This window comes from Euphorbia lathyris, chromosome 7, assembly GCF_963576675.1.
Source record: "Euphorbia lathyris chromosome 7, ddEupLath1.1, whole genome shotgun sequence".
NCBI classification, from domain to species: Eukaryota; Viridiplantae; Streptophyta; class Magnoliopsida; order Malpighiales; family Euphorbiaceae; genus Euphorbia; species Euphorbia lathyris.
This window is the reverse complement of record NC_088916.1, coordinates 21,650,314-21,672,995: the sequence shown is the minus strand read 5'-3', so window position 1 is coordinate 21,672,995 and position 22,682 is coordinate 21,650,314. Positions and strand designations below refer to the sequence as shown.

Sequence of the window (22,682 nt, the reverse complement as noted above, 5' to 3'; positions counted from 1 at the left end):
TTTAAGTTTAGAGATTTGTTTTCTTGTTTTAATCTCATTAATTATTTGGGTAAATCAACTTTAAAAGGTATGACATGTCAAGCCCATATGTCAAAATATCACCACATATCATAAGGAAACAATTTTATCAAGACATCATCAAAATTAAGTAGAATCTCATCAATTTGAATAGTATATGGTCCAAATGTGATCAAATGATAAATTAGTGGCCAACTATTAAAATTTTAAATAAATCAGAGTCTAAATAACATTTTATACCAAATTACAAATTGTAATTTATAAGTGCATTTCGTCTTGTAATTAAAAAAAATAAAAAATTTAAAAATCACTACAATAACAAAATAATATGTTATACATTGTTTCCAAATATGGAAAAAAAGTTCAGAAAAAATCAGTACATATGTTGTCAAAGGAAAAAAATAAGAGAAAAAATGAACCAATGTTGATCCAAGGAATTGACAAAATTGAGTGAAATTTTATCAATTTAAATAGTTTATGGTCTAAATATGATCAAATAATAAATTAGTGGCCAAATATTAAAATTTTAAATAAATCAGAGTCTAAATAACATTTTGCCCTAAATTACAATTTATAAGTGGATTTCATAATAACTACAATAACAAAATAATAATTCATACATTTGTGTTGTCCAAGAAAGGAAGAAAAAATAAGAGAAAATGTGAATAAAAAAATGCTATTCCAGAAAATCAAACCCTCACCATTGTAAAGGTCTCCACTATGTCTTTACCATTTAGCCTACCTATATCTTTTGTTATATATTTAAATCTATATACCTTTTAACCATAATTTTTTTAATAATTATCAAATTTAAAAAAAATTTCGATCGAAGGCCCCTCCGTAAATCGGAGGCCCTTGGCGGCCGTCTAGGCAGCCTTCCCTTAGAGCCGGCCCTGATTCTCATTATAAAAACAGAAAAAATACGGATGCGAGAAGGCATCCATGGAAGAGAGAAGGGCTAGGGTTTTAATTTGAGAGAGCAAAGAGATGAACATGAAAGAGAGAGAAGAGGAAGAGTCGATTGAATAAGTTAGAAATGAGGGAACAAGTTAGATCATACCCATATTTTAAAAAAAATATTAGGATCAGTTTTATAAAAAATATCGATGCTAGGGTCAATTTCTCAATCAAAATTGACCCCAATGATAATATTAACAACGATTTTTTTTGAAACATGACTCCTAATTTTTAAGTAGAGGTCATTAGAGTCGGTTTAAAAAAATTTGTTGCCAAACATAAACCAATAGGGTCGGTTATGCTACAAAACCCACCCGAATGATAATACTACTAGCAATGTATTTTTTTAAAACCGACTCCGAAGACTATTAGAGTCGGTTTTTTATACAAACCGTTGTCAATAAATAATTTTTAAGACTTTTTACATGAATATGACAATTAGATATAAAAATTACAACTAAATCATATTCTAAATTACAATTAGATATTCAACTAAACCACACACGATAAAGCCTTCGCAAACCGCCCCAACACTCTCGCAATGGACCTTTTAGCATATGACCGATCCATCATGTTAGGCTTCAGCCCTTACGGAAACTACTGGCGCCAAATCCGGAAACTTACTACAGTTGAGCTACTCTCGAACCACCGCCTTGAGACGTTCAAAAATGTCAGGGAATCGGAGGTCCGAACAGCTTTACAAGAGCTGTATAAATTGGGGGAAGTGAATAAATCGGTGGAGATGAAGAGATGGTTCGGGGATGTAACATTGAATGTGATATCTAGAATAATTGTGGGGAAATCTGGTGGATATGGGAAAGATGAGGGATGGAAAGAAGCATTGAGGGATTTTTTTTATTTGTCAGGGCGATGGACTGCCGTTTTTGCGGTGGTTGGATATCGGTGGATATGAGAAGAAAATGAAGAAGACGTCGGAAGAAGTTGATGTTGTGATGATTGAGTGGATTAAGGAACATAAAGAGAAAAGAGCTTCTGGTGTTAATAAAGGGAAAACTATGGATTTCATGGATGTGATGTTTGATGTTCTTGATGCTGATGCTGATGATGTCAACAAAACTCTGGATCGAGATTCTGAAACCATCAATAAAGCTACATGCCTGGTAGTTATCCATCTTTTCCTTGTCTTTTAATAAATTAAAGGTGACAATACGACATGGATTCTTCAAAAACCATGGAGTTTCAAATGAACAGGTCAGAAAATCACCGAGTGAAGTCAAGCTTACTATCTCAAAACTATAGGAATTCTCACCTCATTTCTGAAAAACTCCTAAAAGATTCATGAAAAAAATATTAATTCTTAAATATAATTTAAATACTACTAAAATAAATCTCACTGAAAATATTAATCCAATAATATAATAATTTTTCGAACATATTATTAGAATAAACTTTTTTGGATGATTGGTGTGGGACGGATTTAGAAGTAAAAGAATCTCCTAATCTCTTTTAAGAGATTTTTTGAAAGTATTAGGATGGAATGAGGAATGCATCCCGCCCTCTTGGTGCTGTATAGTCATCCATAGTGAAAATAAAAAGATGGACTCATTTAATCTAATTTACTAAATTTAATTAAAAAATAAGAAAAATAAAAATTAAGAATCAATAACTTTCAAAGGTAGAAACATTAATTATTTTTATATTCTTAATGGTCCACTAATATTATTATATATAGATTTGTGGGCGGCTCCATTAATATAAAATTATAGCAAAACATAAACATTGAATTAATCACATGTGTGCCATGTTAGCTTCGCTTTCACAGTATAATTTATAAACAAAGTCATATATAATATGTGGCAGTATCAGCAAAACTTTATCTTGTAAAACTCAAATCAAATAGCATCAGCAAAGAGGATACGAAAACTTCAAAATGTTTTCTTGTAAAAATCAATGAAAACTGACAATTGAAATCGCTGAATTTTATAAATTTTTTCCTTTTTTCACAATATTTTTCTCAGTTTTTGTGTTTTTGCGTTGTTTTTTTATTATTTTTCACGTTTTTTCTTATTATTATATTTTCTATGTTTTTCTACTTTTTACGGTTTTTTTATTTTTTTATTTCTTTATGTTTTTCCATTTTTCAGCCTTTACCGCTTTTCCTTTTTTTCGTTTTCCATGTTTTTATCCGTTTTTCTTCTTTTCACAAATTATTAAATGAGTTAAAGCGTTAATCCGACTAAATTGTGAATAAACCCGTTTATTATATGAGTTAGATGGTTTGACCCTTTTTATGATACAACTCATAAATGAGTCAACCGTAATAACATGTGATTATGGGTTAAACGAGTCGTCACATATTAGCTCAATCTTAATTGTTATTGATATGTAGTATTTAATAAATTTACCATGAGTTGTTGTTTAAAATGCTAAAAGAGTAATAAGAGAATGTATTTTTTTTTTTTGGTAGAAAATAAGAGAATGTATTAAATTAAGGGAAAAGTACAAAAAAAAAATATCTGAGGTTTGTCCAATTTGCAAATAGATGTTGTGGTTTAAAGTTTACAAATAAGGGTATGCGATATTTTTTTATTTACGTAACAAAATATTACAATTACATAATTTTTATTTTTTTTGAAAAGTACAACTACATAGTTTTTTTTAAAGTATGACTACACAGTTAAGTTTGATGACGTTCCATATTAACTTCTTGATTTAATATGACATGTGAAATTATTAAATTTTATTGATGTGTCATGTTATACGTGCCAACCAATAAAGTATTAATATGATGTAATTAACAATTCAACATGACACACAATAAAATTTAATAATTTCATATGCCACATTAAATTATTAAATTAAGAAGTCAATATGGACCGTCATCAAACTCAATTCACATTACTAAAATATAGCACTATTTGTTTGCTAATAGTATAAACAAATGGTTTTTTATTCAACAAAAAAAAATCCACAAATATGAAAGATGACTTGATGTTTTACTCATTTCTATACTTTTTCCTCTTATTTAAATAATTTCATTGCATCGTTATAATAGAACTCTCACTTTTTTTTGTGCATTATGGGCTCTAATTCTAGCAACTTCGGACACAACAACAGTCATTTTAACATGGGCTCTGTCTCTATTAGTCAACAACTCTAATGTTATAAAGAAAGTCCAAGATGAGTTAGACATCCATGTTGGCAAGGAAAGACAAGTGGATGAATTTGATGTATGTAACTTAGTCTACCTTCAAGCCATCATCAAGGAAACGTTGCGTTTATACCCAGCTGCACCACTTTCTGTCGCACATGAATCACTAGAGGATTGCAGAGTAGCTGATTACCATATTCCAAAAGGCACAATGCTTTTTCTAAATCTTTGGAAGATTCATCACGATCCACGAGTTTGGACAAACCCTTACAAGTTTAAGCCTGAAAGATTCCTTAACACTCAAAAAGATTATGATATTAGGGGACAATATTTTGAGCTTATACCTTTTGGCAGTGGAAGAAGGATGTGACCCGGTGTATCTTTTGCTATGCAAGTTTTACATCTAATACTTGCTTCTTTACTACATGCTTTTGATTTCTCAATTCCGACTGGTAAAGCAATTGATATGACTGAAAGTATTGGATTAACTAATCTTAGAGCTACACCTCTTCAACTTGTTGTCAACTCACGTGTGCACTCTCATCTCTATCGATAAACTGGCATATTAATATTTCAACTTAATAAGGTAAAGAGATGGCCAACTCAACTCTTTAGTTGAATTATATATGTATGTATAAGTATTTGATATATCATTATTGGTGGGAATTGTTGATTTCAATATTGTAGTCGCTTCTATTGAACAGATTTACAGAACTTTTAAGCATTGTTTATGGGCATGTAATATGTTTATTGCCCAATACATTGCAAGATTGGATACAATGTTCGTTTGAGTACTTTTTATTTTGTAATGGAACACGTTGCTTTTGAAGAAAGATAATTTTACGAAAATCAAGAGAGAGTTACATCTTCAAGCAACAAAAGTAGGGGTCTTAAGTCAATAAGAGGGACTATCATGTAATTGGATTGGGTTGCTTTATCAATGTTATAAGAAACCCGATTTGCTTGACATTGAACAAAAGAAAGGTTAATATACATTAAAAAAAAGGTGTGAGAACTATGAATATAATGCTTCCAAACTCAGAATGAAGGTTAGGCTTGTGATTCAAAGCATTAACCACTAGCTCAGAATCTGATTCAAGTAAAACATTACCTGAGTTTTGATCTTTCACCCAATAGAGAGTCTCAATCGACACAAAGAGCCTCCGCGATTCAACTTCATGAAGATCTGGAAGTAAATTAGAGAAGTTATCAAAAACTTGGACCAAACTATTACAAAGAACCACGCCACATCCTACCATTCCAATGTCAACAAAAATGGCAAGTATTTAGCTTCAGGAATGATGGAGAGGGCTAGGATCAATTTACTTCCACTTAGAAAAATGAATTTATCAATTACAACATCATTAAAATTCTTATTACAAGGAACTGTATATCCAAAAACTTCTTTAGAAACAATCAAACATAGTATTAAAATCGATCAACAAAAAAAGTACATGAAAAAAAATCCAATTAATAACAAAAAAAAACTCTTTATTCCAACAAATTTCATCTTAAAAAGAAATAAAAATTATGTAAAACCCATGTAAAACTATTTTAGATAATTAATAACAAGGTAACATCAACAAGAAAATAAATTAAAATAGCTAAAAACATTAATTTCATCCACTTTCATTGAATTTCAGTATTTCAAAAATCCATTAAGAATAGATGAAAAATCAAATGAAATTGGCTATTACATTTTCAAGGTATTGAAACAATTAATAAAACAAAAAATAATAATGTCTAATATATTTTAAAGAGGTGACGTCGCAATTTTACATAAATTCACATGTTTTGAAATCCATTAAAAATTAAAGAAATTGATTGCATTTGAATGAAATCCACTAAAAATATTATCAAACTCATTGGAAACATAAATAAATATTTAAAATATGTTTTAAAAAATTTAATATGTTTATAAAAAAAAAAGTGGCAGTCCAAAACCACAAAATTTTAAACCAATTTTACAAATAAAAACAACTAAAAGGGCATAAAATTCTTCTAAAAAAAGGCATAAAATTGAGTTACATTTGAAGAAATCAACTTAAACTCATATCAAAATGATTGAAACGATAAATAAACATTAAAAAATGTGTAAAAAAGTTTTTTATAACTTTCAACTTTTCATAAATACCAACCACCAAAATATCATGAACAACACCTACAAAAGATATTCAAGAGAAAAAATAATAATAGAATGTTTCATAAATAAGAATTCAGTAAACATGTGTTTAAATGCATTTTAGGCATGAACTACACACTTTCACTTGATTTGAAAGTGACTAAACATGACTATAAATGGAAAAAGTGATTCAAAGTAATTTAATGTAATCAAAAGTGACTAAAAAGTAAAAGAAAGTGGCTAATAGTAATACTAAATCAAAACGAGCTGGAAAAATGTTAAACATACTAAATAAAAAATGGAATGAGAAAATGATTCACTTACAGGAAAATGAGTTCTTTTCATCTTTGCTAATGGAAAAAGACATTCATCACTAGCATTATTCTTACTAGATACAGCTACATGAAAATCATTTAATAAATTGAGCTTAGAAACATAAAAATGACCTACATGGTAAGACATAAGTTTCATCCTTAAAATTTGGGATTTAGCATGAGCAAATTCAGAACCTAAACCTTTAAGAAATCTAATAACGTAGTCTTGTTCTTGATATTGTTTAGCTTTTTCAACAGCTTAGCACATTTTCACAATGGCTCATAAATACAAAGATTAAGAGGTCTATAATTTAGCAATTCTTCCCAAAACGACATTTGTTTTGTATATAATCTGTAACAGACAAAGTTCCTTGAGTGAAAGCCTAAAGTTCTTCTTGCAACTCTGAAATTTTTAAAGAATCACCTTGCCCAAAGCATTTTTTAAGATTCTCCCAAATTTTTAATAATTATCAAACGTTTTTAGGCTTTACGCAATATAAGAGATTACTGACGTGGTGGTCCATGAGAAGACCATTGTACTACAACACTCCTAGGCAGCTCGATTCGTATCAGATCTAGGGAATAGCAAATATCCATCAATGAAATCTATCTGATTCCAGTTCTAAAGAAAGTAGGTCTAGTATCATACAAACTGGACTTACCTAATTGGATGTCGGTACATCCAGTCTTCCATGTGAGCAACTTGAAGCTGTATTATCCAGATAGAGAAGACCATCGGCGGAACAAGACAACTAGACCACCAATTACTAAGAAGCCACCAGCGAGTCGAGACGTGGAGGAGATTTTAGCAAAACGGACGGCATCAACTAGTCGACATTCATATAAGGAGTACCTCGTCAAGTGAAGAGCGCAAAGAGATGAAGAAATTAGTTGGGAGAAGGAATCAGACCTCTAACCCTTCAAGCAGCATATCGAAGACTTCATCAAAGCTCATTCAATAGGGACATCGAACCTGTGAGTGGGGGAGAGTGTAAAGGGGGGGGGGGGACCGATGTAATTCCAACGCATGTAATGGGGGAGAGTGTATAAGTGTAATGAGGGAGAGTTTGGATGTAAAGTGGGGGAAAGTGTGCAGGCAACCGGGGGCAGTGGTGAATGGAACTTTGCAACATCTACTGCCCACGGGCCTCAAGTTGGTGTAAGAAACACTATAGGGAGAGGACTAGTCTCCCCGGGACTTAACACTAGGATAGGCCTAGGATCTTCCCCTCTCCCCCTACTGCTACAGATAGGATACTGACGGTGTAATATTGGTGCCTTAAGATTAATAAAATCAATCGTGCATTATTCATATATTGTGATGTTGTTGCTTCTGTTATGTATGATTATTGTGGCTTTCCTGTGTGATATGAATGTAAAAATTTGCCTCTATATTTTTCCCTATTTATAGCTTGTCCCTAACCCGTATATGTGCCTATTGCAAATATTGTGAGGCGTAAGGGAAAAGTAAGAGCCACAAGAGTTGGCCCCGGAGTAGATGTCCTATTAGAATGAGTCTTGGATTCTCTCCAAGATGCATGTAATATCGACTTGCTGGATTCTGCAACGAATCCACAAAACTTGCATCTGGTTGTGCTTTTTGAGTCTGCGACTGAGTCTTTTGATGATTTGACGAATAATGACTAGATTCAGTGTATGAATATGAAGATTGACTCAACTTAGATCAATGACAAGAAACAACAAAAGAATTGCAGGAAAAACCGAATATCGGAAGACGAATTAGAGAAAAACTGAAATTTCTCTAAAAAGAAAAGGATCCAGACGAAGTTGATTACAAGAAAAACGAAACACATAATGTGCTCTCTATACTTCAAATGTGGAGATTGAATTGTGATAACAACCCAAATTATTCTTGAATAAGGAATAAGGGAAAATTAATAGAAATAATGGCAAACCATTATTTCTTCTAAAAAAGATATTTATGCATGATTAATGTGGAATTAATGATAATTAATGCAGGGGTGAATATGCAAATAATGAGAAAAAGGAAGGAGTCTCTAGCATTATGCCACGCCACGTGGACCATGGCGAGATACGCCATAACGAGATACGCCCGATGAGAGCGAGTAGCGGAGACCCACCATAGCTCTCAAGGAGAGCGTACATACGCCTTGACGGATCAAAGAATACGAAAAGACGCCTTTATTACCATCCATGAATGGGAATAAATACAATTAAATGGCAATTAATAGCCATTAAAGGGGAATAAAGACTTGACTGTTCGAATACTTCAACTCTGAGGGTTTCAATGCTAAATACTGGGATTAATGGAGAATTGATAGTAATTAAAGACGAGTAATGACACGACTCTTCACCTGCTTCCCCATTAATGCTGAAGGTTACAAAAACCTATATAAATACCCTAGCTTCCTATGATCAAAGGTACACTTACTGATTCTCTACTTTTGTGCTTACAGTTTATTCTCAGAAATATTACTAACTTTGGCATCGGAGTGTCCCCGGCCGATCCCAACGGCGCCTCACAGGGAAGTGCTCCGATCAAGGATTTTTCCACAAGTTATCAATTGGTGCGGTGATCGTGGATCTCTAACAAACAGAAGATCACAAAATCTTGATTGTATAGAGTTTCACAAAGAACAAAACAATAGAGTCAACAGAATAGAAATCACAATCTCAAACTTTGGATCAATCAGTACAACAAATCTATCCAAAGATACAGTTCTCCATATATTGGTGGGAAAGAGTTTTCTACATTAAATCTGGAATTTTATGATGAAAAAGATAAGTTTCCTCCCCTTTCTTATTCCATTTTTAATTAAAGAAATTTGAGATCCCTCACTCTTATAAAGTGCTATGAATATCATTAAATGTTATTATGATAAATCTAATAAACTGTGAAAGATGAAGTCATAGACACAAATCTTTCATTAAATCTTGCATGCTTACTATGCCCTCATATTTTTATGCATGACAAGTGTAATATGATATTATCATTGAATTAGTACAAACGCATGTATAAGACCCGTAATCTTGGGATTTACAAAAAAAATCATCCATTCAATGTGATTTTGTCATTTGATATTAAAATATCATAAAATGGCTCATGTAATTACAAATGATTTAGATCAGGTCGGTCTTTTGGATGAACATGCATATAACTATTAGAAGAAATTACAAAAAAATCATATTTAGTTTTTCCTTGTACAATTCACCATCTATATGGCTTTTCTCCTATATAGTACTTTTAATATCAAAAATTCATATTTTTTAATATTGTTTTGTCAAACAGTTATTTCATTCCCTTTTTTACAATGATGTGTCTATTCATATAAAAACTGTTTATTTGACATTGTTAGAATTTCTGTTACCAACACAAGAGACTTGAAAATATTGAGTCTATTTGTAATTATCCTATAATTGTCCCTAACTATTAAGGCCATTATGGGCTGATGAATTACCAAATTTGATAAACAAAACTTTCATGTCCTGAGCTAACTACAAAATAGTGCAAGTGTCGGTTTCGGATCAGAGCATTAATTTAAGCAAAATTCTTAGGATATACATGAGAATTCCTTAAAGATTGGAGGATTGTATGTGAAGGTAGGTGAGAGTGAATTTTGAGTAATTTTCCTTACACTCCAAATTGGAGGAGAATCATGGTACATGTATTTTTCTTCCAAAATTACCCTTTCTCTTTTATTTTATTCGTACAAATGAAATGATATAAGAGTAATTTTATATATAACTATATTATTAAATCATCACTTACCTTTCTTTAATTACACCCCATTCAAATGAGGCTTTAATGATCTCTGAACGCCATTAATGTATGGATGCACAATATTAATTGCAAGTAAATAGGAACTATGTAAGATATCTTACCCAATATAGAATGTCATAACTTTTATGACGTTTAAAATAAATATGCTATTTTGGATATTAATGCGCATTGAAATACAAAAGGACATTATTCTTAAACCATTCTCATTATGGTTATTTATTAAGAATTCATTATGATATTCATGTGCAGTAGCAATCTTTATGGTTATGACCGTTATACGTGATATTATTATTAAAACAAGCACGATTAAAATTCTATTATGAATTTGTTTGACATATAATATTTACTCGGTTTTATCCTTTGACTAAGCTCATTCTAGAGTCAGGGACCAACGTGAAGGAATTATTAAGTTGATTCCAAGATGAACTAAAAATTCCATAAAGAGACATTGCATTATACATGATATTTGCCAACAAGGTCAATGCAAACAGTCTTTTGCTATGAAGTATGTTCTGTGGATCAAGCCACTGATCCCCAAGGTAAGTGAATATAGCTTTTATGCCTTACCACAATCTTTTAATAATGGACAGGGAATGCCCCACTTCTGGAGTTCTTTTAGTGCTAACCCACAGGTACAAGGGAATTGCTAATAATGCAACCAGTGCCAAACACTAGCATGAAAAATAAAGCTCAATCTAGAGAAGTGTATATTCAGAGTCACTTCAGAAAAATTCCTTGACTATGTCATTAGCAAAAAAGGAGTTAGAGCAAATCCAGATAAAGTAAAAAGCCCTGCGAGGAAAAAGGTGAAAAGAGCGCCTAAATGAAAGTCCCACTATGGGTGAGAAAGATCCAGAGGTTGAACGGGCGGATCATCGTACTAGAAAGATTGTCAACAAGCATATCAAGGTATAAAACAATTCCTAGCAGAACCACCCTTGATGAGCAGACCAATCTGAAGGGGAGACCTGCATTTGTATCAATCTATCATGGATAAAGCTATGTGCACCGTGGTTATTCAAGAAGAAGAAGGTCAGCAGTTCTCCATCTATTATGTTAGCAAAATGTTGAAGGATGCGGAGACAAGATATTCGAAGCTAGATAAAATGGCTCCCACGATTGTGACAACATCCATCCGCGTTAAACCATAGCTCCAAGCATAACCTCAACATGATCGAGATCAAGATCAAGAGCCGGCTTCACCATCATGATTCAACATTGAACACACGAATGATGAGATTGAAAGGCGAGTGCATGCCGCTCTGGATAGACAAGAGAACAATGCAGAAAGATATGCCATCCAGTTAACAGGAATTCGCCATTCACAGCGCGAATCATGGGGTACGAGGCGGAAAAAAATGATTAAAGCTTCCAACTTGCCACAATATAAAAGAATCAATATAAGCGGGACATTACATATCCCGAACCCAAAGGAGGGGAGCATGTAACCGTTGGAAGAAACGCCAAAGCGTACTACAGGTTGGCCACCACACTGAAGCTTGTTGGGAGCTGGCAAACTAGATAGCTTTGTCTAGAATAACAAATAACAAGACGACAAGTAAAAGACAGATCCCAAAAAGAAATTCAAAAGTGTCATTAATGTCATAGCAGATGGACCAGTGTATCAGCCACCCGTGGAAAAAGCAAAAATATCCGTTCTGGATAAAACATCCCTCAATTGCCCCTTTTGCAGAAACAGGTCCAGTAATCTCTCCACATACAGATGCATTGACAATTGAAGGATGGGAGATGAAATGAAGCGAGTAATGGTAGACACGGGCAGTTCTTGCAATGTCATCACCATAGGTGCATTCGCCAAACTCAAGGTTGATCCGATCCAAATAGAAACAACCATTGTTGACATCATGGGAGTGACAGGTCACACTATCCGGACCAAGGACCAGGTAACTTTGGAATGCAAGCTGGCGGATGATGATCAAGCGTGGATTGGTGATCTGGAGTTCTCTATTATGAATGGACAATCAGCTTATAACATCATTCTTAGGCGGCCGTTCATCTCAGAGGTTGCAGCCCTAATTTCCATCTGTCGTATGGCAATGTACATTCCCACCAGCAAAGGAGGAATAATGATTAGCGAGAACCAAAAGGCGGTTCAAGAGACCTACTCGACGTCGCTATCGATCCTCCCACAATTCAAAGATGACGAGGGTGAGGAAGATGAACTTGTCACTACAGCTTTGGGCAACACAGAAACGCTCCTTATTGCTGATGGAAAGCGGGTGCGGATCGCCAAAGGATTAAAACCCGAGATCAAGGAGGATGTTACGAAAGTTCTCATTGAGTTTGAAAGCCTATTTGCATAGGAGAATGAGATCCCCACAGGAGTAAGCCCAGATGTGATTACTCATAAGTTAAACATCATTCAGGATGTGGTTCTAGTTGCTCAGAAAAGACGGAACCATAGGCCTAAAAATCAGTATTTTTACGTATTCTTATATGTGCATTAAACTGTTATAGTATCCTATATTTTATAATTTATTCTTTCTCGCCATACTTCTTATATTCATTTGCCTAACTTTTATTCCTGATATACGCCCAGTGGCTGGCGAATGAAAAGTTCCACAAACGGATCAATTACCTCAAAGATAGGACAATTAATCCCCATCACGGGCGGATCCCCTTTCCACAAAGATAAGAAGCACAGACCCTCAGGAGCTTTCAAGTGAGCTCAACTCTCTCCTCAAAGACAGGAACAATATTGGTCACCATCAAAAGCGGGTTAAAATTATCTCAAACATGAGAAAATTATACCCTAAACTTTCTCCTCAAAGATAGGAGAACAATAATCTTAGCGGCGGATCGATCTACCTCAAAGATAGGAAACAATTGATCGTCGTCAGAGACAGAGTTAAAACATTTCTCAGACGTGAGAACTTTACACTCTCAAATACTCTTCCCAAAGAAGAGTCTCAAGACCTGGCGGCGGATCGATTCACCTCAAAGATAGGAAGCAAATCGATCGCCTAAGGCAGCTTAACTTCCTCACCAGGAATAAAAGCTTCTAACCTTCACAAAGGTTCACACATTGGGGTACGGCTGGCCACCTATCCTAAACAATCGGAGAAATCCTAAACCATATTCTAAAAAGTTACTTGCTAAAAGATATAATGCATTAGTAAAAATAGTTCTGGAAAGAAAAGGGTTCATCCAATAATGAAGCCTCGTCTTCATCTCTAAATAATGAAGCCTCGTCTTCATACAAATAATGAAGCCTCGTCTTCATCTCCAAATAATGAAGCCTCATCTTCATCCAAGTAATGAAGCATCGTCTTCATCCAAGTAATGAAGCCTCGTCTTCATCTCCAAATAATGAAGCCTCGTCTTCATCCAAGTAATGAAGCCTCGTCTTCATCCAAGTAATGAAGCCTCGTCTTCATCTCCAAATAATGAAGCCTCGTCTTCATCCAAGTAATGAAGTCTCGTCTTTATCTCCAAACAATGAAGCCTCGTCTTCATCAAAGTAATGAATTCACGTCTTCATCATAGAAATAACGAAGTCTCGCCTTCACAAATGCAAAGTAAAAACACTTTGGAAAATGAGTAAAGGCTAAAAAGGCAAGTGCCTAGAGTGTCAAAACCCTCCACAAAATGCACAAAAGTCCCTAAATGGCTGATCATTCTTACTGATCCCTAAGGTCGGGTCATTCTCCTCAATATGGCAGAACTGAAGAAAAAAAAGTCCCTAAGGCGAATCATAATCCTATGCGGTAGGAACAAATGGTTCCATAAAGGGCGGGTTATTCCATTTCTAAAAGAAATATAACTCTCAAAAAGCCCCTAGAGGCTAACAATGGATACAGCTGACCACCTATTCACGAATAAGAAAAAACCCCTAAAAGTGCATCATATCCATATATGATCCCATCTAGGGCGGGTCCACTTTCCTCCAAGATGGAAAAATAAAACACCATTTAGACAGCCCTAAAGAGCTTTTTATACCTTTAGGGGGGGCTTCTGATAACAACCCAAATTATTCTTGAATAAGGAATAAGGGAAAATTAATAGAAATAATGGCAAACCATTATTTCTTCTAAAAGAGATATTTATGCATGATTAATGTGGAATTAATGATAATTAATGCAGGGGCGAATATGCAAATAATGAGGAAAAGGAAGGAGTCTCTAGCATTATGCCACGCCACGTGGACCATGGCGAGATACGCCATAACGAGATACGCCCGATGAGAGCGAGTAGCGGAGACCCGCCATAGCTCTCAAGGAGAGCGTACATACGCCTTGACGGATCAAAGAATACGAAAAGGCGCCTTTATTACCATCCATGAATGGGAATAAATACAATTAAATGGCAATTAATAGCCATTAAAGGGGAATAAAGACTTGACTGTTCGAATACCTCAACTCTGAGGATTTCAATGTTAAATACTGGGATTAATGGAGAATTGATAGCACTTAAAGACGAGTAATGACACGACTCTTCACCTGCTTCCTCATTAATGCTGAATGTTACAAAAACCTATATAAATACCCTAGCTTCCTAAGATCAAAGGTACACTTACTGATTCTCTACTTTTGTGCTTACAGTTTATTCTCAGAAATATTACTGACTTTGGCATCGGAGTGTCCCCGGCCGATCCCAACAGCGCCTCACAGGGAAGTGCTCCGATCAAGGATTTTTCCACAAGTTATCAAATTGAGTACTTCACCAAATTGGTGAAGTAAATTACAAGAAAACTAAAGAGTAATCTAGAGAGCAAAAAACGAAAGAACAGGGAATTGTGATTGCAACCATATTGTTTTTTCTCTCCTCAAACCTTAGTGATATTTTCAAATAACGCTAATTTTAATCTTGTCACGTGTGGATTGGGTGAGGACATGCCAGAGAAATGTAAATTCTCAATTATGTAGATGGTGAAGTTTATGCGTGCCAACTTAAAATCTAATCAAAATGATTGGTGAAGGACGCAAGGTTGAAAAAATCCCTATTAAATTCCTAACGCCGTTATAGAAACTTTGTTAGAATGATTTTAGGACGTTAAGAACGAGTTTGTATAAGAATTGGGGACGTTTTTGGAATGAAATTAGAGCTAAAAACTTAGGAAAATGAAGAACAAAGTTTAGAGTAATTTTGGCATAGTTTAGGTGTTCTTGTTTGGTTGGTTGGGGTTTGGAATGGAAGCTTTGGGTCTTATTTATAGTGTTTTTCAGATTATGGTGGTTGTACATGTTCCCGCTTCTCCATAAATCACTCATATCTTTTTTTTCCAATCTTTGCATTCATCACACTTCTCCTGTTTTTGCTCCATTCTTTAGCCATTTCATCCCACTTCTCCTTGATCTATAGTGTAGTGGGTAGTGGATGCCCTTTTTGCACATGTGTAAATGAGGTGTCAGACTTCAGAGATGAGGCATTGATTTGGTTGTTAGCTCATTGATACGTCTCACAATCCCGAATCTCCGAACCATTCCTGAGTGGTGCTGTCAGTTTTCTGTCCCACACGTCATGTGGCTCCCGTTTACACGCAACTTGAAGTTGCGTTTTATGTCTCACACGGCGTGTGAGTTAAGTCACACGTCGTGGAGTTGATTTCTGACCTAAAAGATGCATATCTTCTAACTTAGTCATTTCGTGTGGGAAATTCACACAGCTCAAGTGTGAGTTTTTTTCTTAAACTTTACATTAAATTTGTTATATTCTTTTTTTTCAAGTGTGGTCCAATAATACCCAATCTAAACTAATCATCAAACTAGCAGTTACAAAGTTATATTTTCATCTACAAATAGGAAATATAACCCAATAGCAAAGTAAAAAATTTGAAAAGCAGAACATGATCATATAAGTATATACCAAACACTATTCTTGCAGTATCACGCGATAAAAGAATATACATGCAGTTAAAGAATTCATCAAGCACCAAAATTTTGGTATATATGAAATATCTGATATGTACAAACTCCTTTGCCAAAAATAATGTAGATGCATTGCAAGTAAAATTTAAACTAACAGTGCAGAAATAATGAAGAACATGTATCCTCTAACTTATATTGGTGAGCCAACGTTTTCTGACTCTTCTTACCTCCAGTGATCAAGTTAAAGCAATGAAATACAGAAGCGAAATAGAAAAATTTCAGGCCGAAGCCGAACCGAAAGATCTCCAGTTAGAAATTTTGAGTCTTACAGAGCTAGGAAGTCCTCTGTCTAAAACCAAGTTGGCAAGAGTCCCATCCTCCATCTGGTTCTCTTCTCTTCTTAGGTGTATCAAAGAAAGCAAGTTGTTGGAAAGGCCTCATTTGATCATTTGGTTTATTGTTTACAGGAACAGACATATGCCTGCCATTCCGGCCCCAGCTTCCATTTTCAGATGAACCTACACCTCCATTTGGATCAAAACTAGGTTTAGCAATGTCACCAGAGTTGACTCCAAGACCATGCCTGATATACGGTGTCCCAGAGAAAGTAGGAGGGGCACCTGAAGCTACTATCTGGGGGAAGAAACAAGTTTCTTTAACGGCACCAGGAGCATAGACGCTTGAGGATAAGCGGTTGTTGGGATCAATGAAGAACCTATTATCATACATAAATGTTTGAGATGGAAGAGATGTTGGAGGTCCATATGATGTGTAAGTTTGCCTTGGCTGCGGGGGAACCATATTTAGAATTCGTTCGCTTGGGGGAAGGATAGCTGGAGCATCCATCAAGAAGGGTTTGGCCTGACCATGACTAAACCTCTGCAGAGAACTTAAGTCTACATGGTAAGCTGGACTTGTACTGTTAGCTTCTGACTCTTTTACATTTCCCCAGAAAGTGACCACAGAATCACCAAAAGTTCTGTTTCTCTGCACCGAGGGGCACTGTGACGAAAGGCAAGGATCACCGGATTCATCTGCAGATGTTGGATTGTAATTTAAATCAAAACACTTAACAGCGTTTGTATATGATGATGCTGGTAAACACAGTTGATGACCGTTGTCATCATCCTCACCAACACAATTGAGATCAATATCGAATTTTTCTGCTCGTGTAGCACTAACATTAGATGGCTCTTCGGAAGGGAAACTTGAAAATGCTTGGACATGTTTCTCTACAAGAAACTCCATGTCACAATCACCTCCTTCAGCAGCAACGTTGAGATCAATTCTATCAGGCTGCAAAAATTCTGAGTCCTTGGAAACAATCATGGCAGATGATGCTACTATTCTACTCATACATTGAGGAAAAGTAGCCCGAAAAGCACTAGTTGCTGCGGATCCCTTCCAACCACTTGCCTCATCAAGTTGGATATCGCATGTAGGAAATCCTATGGACATTCCTGATTTAGCCACCATAGGTATTGGCTTTAATAAAATCTGTGCATGAAAAGATACCATCTCTTTGATTGATAATTTGGAGTTATCCACTTCTTCAGCAAATATTTCCTCGTTGAGATCAAATCTGGAAACAAAATTATGCTTATGAATAGTAGCAGTTAAATATTCTGGATTCGTTGTAAGAGGAGATGAACCCTGCACATGTAGACCAACATTATCTTTGTCCTTCTCTTCGTGATCCCTGTATTTTGATGTGTCTTTAGCATCTAGGCTTCTTATTGACATTTTGAGATCAAACTCATCTTTTTCCAAAAAGGAACTGTCACACCTATCCAGTGCATTTCCCAAATGGAACTTGCTTCCAGTTTCTGTTGAGCAGTCTTTATCTGAAACTGCAGAAGCAACAGAGCTCATATGGATAATCTCACCACTTTCACCTCGCACAGAAGAAGAGCAACTTCCTGAGGCTTCCCTATATCTCCGAACCTCTGGTGCCACATCACTCAGGACCACCTCTGGTGCATTATTTAGCTCAAAACAAGGCTTGAATTCAGGAAAATCTGAATTTTCTTTCTCAGATGAATTGGATTTCTGAAGCTCACTTTTCTCTGCAGTTACAAGATTATAATCTGTTATCATCCCCACAAGCTCATCACATCTTGTTCCAGCACTATCTACAGTTTTCAGTCGGTTATCCAAATGGCTTATGTTTTCAGGTGAAAAGCCTGTGAGATGCACTCCATATTGTGAAGCATTTTGAGTATCTATAACAGACGCTGAACTTTTGACTGCAGATCCCTCTGGACTGCATTTAAAGTCAGTAGCTATACAACTATCAGTGCCACTATGTTTACCACGATCACGTGAATTTGCATTTACTGATGTTTCCTGGGAGCTATCATTCGAAGAAGCTGGAAGGATAACCCGTGTCGAGTTGGAAGACGTGGACTCAGTTTCAGGTTGCTTACTATGACAAGTTGCCACTAGTGATTTAGAACTATCTCCATCAACATGTAGCCAATGCTCATTCATTTTTCTGTCCACTAATTCATTTCTCTCTCTGTCAGGGGTTAGTCTGTCATCCATGCTGACATCACTCTTCATGGAAATATTCTTGGGGGGTGATGCAGATGCACCAGAATCCTGATTTCCATTTCCTGACATTACCCTGCAAGATACTTCAGCTAAATTCTCTTTAACAAGTTCGGAACATTGAGGAGAAACAACAGAAGATAAGAGCAGAGAGTCATCAGCATTTTCTTTGCTGCAATACAGGGAAGAAAGATGATCATGAGTTAAAGATGTCCTTTCAGTTGCAGCTGATTGTGCAGATTCATAACAATTGACTTCATGATCAGAAACAGAACTATGTTTCTTTCTATCCGATTCATTACAACCATCAGAAATTACTTCATGAGAATTAGATGAGCTCTTTGCCTTCCCTAAAGGATCTGGCATTTCAGGAGAATGGAAGTTCCTAAAACTGTTGGCCACTCCACTTGTTCTTAAGTCATGCTGATCCATCTTTTCCCCCCTACTATATCTTCAAGGCAGATAGATGTAGTGCACCTTTTTCAATGACGACCAAATCCTCTGAATAGTCAATTAACCAATATTAGTAGGCCTTCGAAAACACGTAGCACACCATTACACAAAAAACTAACAAGAAGGAGCAAGGATGAGCAAGTTCAATGCAACAACTAAAATATACATTTTGTTTTTGCAGTTTAAGGAATAAAGATATCAAGTTTCAAGAAAATAGACAACAGCTCCACAGGATACTTTCAAATGCAGGCATAAGGACAACAATGAACAAGGTTATTCACGAAAAAAGGGCTTACAATAAATTAGGAGGTAAGCAACATTATTTAGCAGGAAATATCAGCATTAGAAAAGAAGTAGGAAAGTAAAAAAGAGAAGGAAAAGTTAAAAGTTGTATTTATACAATGAGACAAACCACATTATGCAAAGAAGTAAATGCAGACATGATTCAGTAACTTATATTCCATGCTGCCACCGCTAAGAAGTTATCCTAGTTGTCCATAAACATGTTAATATATAATAAATTGCTTGCAAAATCACTATTAGGTCATCAAATTGATATAGGATCACAAATTATGTTGAAAAAAAATCAAACTAATAGGTTATCATCAGTAGAGAGAGAGAGAGAGAGAGAGAGAAATTAGGGGGTAGAACCCTTAAAGTACACTGAACTGAATGAATCTGGTGCATAAAGTCACAGATACTGAAAAACTAATATTGCTAAAGCTTAATGTGCATTGAAGAACAAATCGAAATTCATAGTTCCGTGGGTCATGACTGTATCAGCCTCTGACCATCGGAGAATTGCAAGGCAATGTTTGAAGTAAACCTAATTTGATGCAAGTATCCCTCTTTTTAATGAAACAAATGAAGTAACCTAAATGTCATGCAATTACCTCTATTTCTTAAGAGACACAAGAAGGTCAAAATTATATTTGGCAATAAGATCAATTTCATAGTTAATTAACTACAAAGAAATCAAAAGTAGCTCCGGAATGTGGAAGCTTGTGCTCTGGATCCGATCCAGAATTTTCAGAAGAATATCATTCCTTATGGATATCATTATGTGTTTAAGAGTAACTAGAGAATAGCTAAATGAGAATCTATACACTGTGGTACACATTTCACATTGAAGAATACAAGGGATGTCAATACAACCAAATGTAACAATTGAATCTATGACAAACAAACCTCCAAAACAAAATAACTGATCATTTAATTGCAATATGTTTGGTACCTTAGATTGATCTGATGATACATCACAGTCTAGAACATATGAGACTATGGGTTGGAATCCCTCAATGGGCTGTAGTAATATATATATTTTACATTTTATATTCCTACAATTTAGATTATGATTTCTCAAGTAATTCTCTTGACTCTTTGGCTAATCAAATTGAAATCTGCCTTTCTTAGTGCTACAAATAATATTGCAGCAGCCAAGGGCAGAGTGAATAGGAAGATGCTTTCCTAACAAATCTTACATTTGAAAACCTTGTCCATGGTTCTCCTCATTTATTTGCAAAACATCTATTAAGAATTTCCAGACATGCTTAACAGAAAAACAAGAAAAATAACGATCATAAAATGAAAAATTTCTAAATAACATGGAAACCAATTTATAATACTAAAAACAAAATGCCTTGCAATAAAGAACAGAGCAATATCATGCGCACACTATAACATTACAGCCTTCTTTGTTTGCACTCTACTGAGGGACAACTAGCCACGACGCCACATTTTGAAAAGAAAAAGAAAAATTGAGTAACAAAAAATGTACAAACTGTTGGGATGCAGGCTCCCAGAATTCTAACACAAACAGAAAACCATTCCCTGCCTATGTTCATTGCCTAATCCATATTCACTACGAGAGGAATATTACTGTTACATTAACCAAGAGTTGCATTAATTACAGCTTTGGTGGTGGAAGTCAGTAATCATGATAATGGAAATCCACCTAAAATAGAGGACTAGGATTGTTACTCTATATTCATTCCGAATTACATCACCTGTTTCTGAAATCAGGACGAAAAGAACAACTCAATGCCAAATTCATGTTTCTTTTCTTCCATTTTATGATCAATGAAGATTTGAACATAAAAATAGCAGCTTCTGCCATGAAGTAAAAGAAGAAAAACGGAACTAATCTATAGAATGCAGAAAAGTATGTTTCAGTCAAAGCAGCCCAATTCTCAATAAATAAATAAACAAATAAAAGAACGATCAAGCGCGATGATGATAGAACCTTAAACCCCATTGAACCAGGAGCTTAATCTCATTTCTTTACCCCTCCCCCAGAATTTTCACACAAATCAAACAAACAGAGAGAAGGAAAATGTGGAAATTGAGCAAAAACCAAAAAATATAACAAAAATGGAAGAGGAATGATGAGGATAATGATGGATGAAAGCAATAAATGAGGCGGGTACCTGATTGTTAATTGATGAAAGAAAGCCAAATGTACATTAAATACACTGAGGTTTAGCTTTCAGAGCAACGCCAAGACAGTAGGGTTTTGATTCTGCACGCATCCAGCTAGGAAGAGAAAGAGAGAGAGAGAGAGAGAGAGAGAGAGAGAGAAAAGCCCTGCAAAAGCTGAAAAGTTTCTATCTTCAATCTTCGTAATAAAGAAAATGAAAGCTAGCTTTGGTTTCCTTAGTCCCATCAAACAAGTCCAAACCAACCAAACGGATCCCCACTTTTCTCTCCCTTACTCAGAGAGAGACAGTGGAGAACAATCTTTTAAAATCCGTAAAAAAATATATTATTATGAAAATAAATTAGGGTAAATAATGATAAGGTTTTATATTTTTTTTAGCAACTCACTGTTTAGTCATGTCTTTTTAAAAATAATTATATAGTTTTTCGGTTTTTATTTTTTGTTAACTTTTTAGTTTTTATATTTGAATTAATGGTCAAACTATATTAAATAAATTTTAAAATACCAAAATTACCTTTTATATTTTTTTCTCTTTTTTCCTACATAATCACAATCTCTCCAATATAATTTTTATATAATCATAGAACTTTAATTTGCCAACATAAATTTTTTTAACTAAAAAATAAATAAAAAATATTTCAAAAATTATTAAAATAGGAGTAAGACTATAATTGTAAAAAAGTTATTTTTTACAACTCTAATAAATTTTACGAATAAATAAAAAAATATATGATTTTTAAAAAATCATAAAAATTATAATAATATTTAATGCTAGTTTAAAGATATTATATTAAAAATAAATAAAAAAATTATAATTTAAAAAAATAATAATACGTTTTTTCAAATATATTAATTTCGGTGTATATGTAGTTCAAAAACTTCATTAAAACTAATTAGATTAAATTTGAAACTAAAAGATAAAAAAAAATTATGCATATAACTAGGGGCAATTTTGGACTTTCATTTACAAAAATAAATTGAAGGACTAAGAAACTGATTAAGATAAAACTTAAAGAAAACGTGATAGGAGGCGGCGGATGACCTAATCTCCCGATATGGCACCCTCCCCGCCAGCCACCGGCGATCCGGCATCCTTTGTGATTGCCCATCTGTTTGATAGAACCTCAT

The 22,682-nt window shown here is 34.6% G+C and overlaps 1 protein-coding gene and 1 pseudogene across 1 annotated transcript; one reads left to right on the top strand and one right to left on the bottom strand.

Annotated features, from left to right (window-relative positions):
- The first annotated feature begins 1,477 nt into the window (after window positions 1-1,477).
- Window positions 1,478-4,643, top strand: LOC136236036 (flavonoid-6-hydroxylase-like; annotated as a pseudogene).
- Window positions 4,644-16,159: 11,516 nt separating this feature from the next.
- Window positions 16,160-21,830, bottom strand: LOC136200895 (uncharacterized). Its single transcript, XM_065991400.1, has 2 exons — window positions 21,544-21,830; window positions 16,160-19,165 (listed from the first exon to the last, which is right to left on the bottom strand). The coding sequence occupies exon 2, from the start codon at window positions 19,094-19,096 to the stop codon at window positions 16,448-16,450; it is 2,649 nt and encodes an 882-aa protein (XP_065847472.1). The 5' UTR covers window positions 19,097-19,165; window positions 21,544-21,830; the 3' UTR covers window positions 16,160-16,447.
- Window positions 21,831-22,682: the final 852 nt, after the last annotated feature.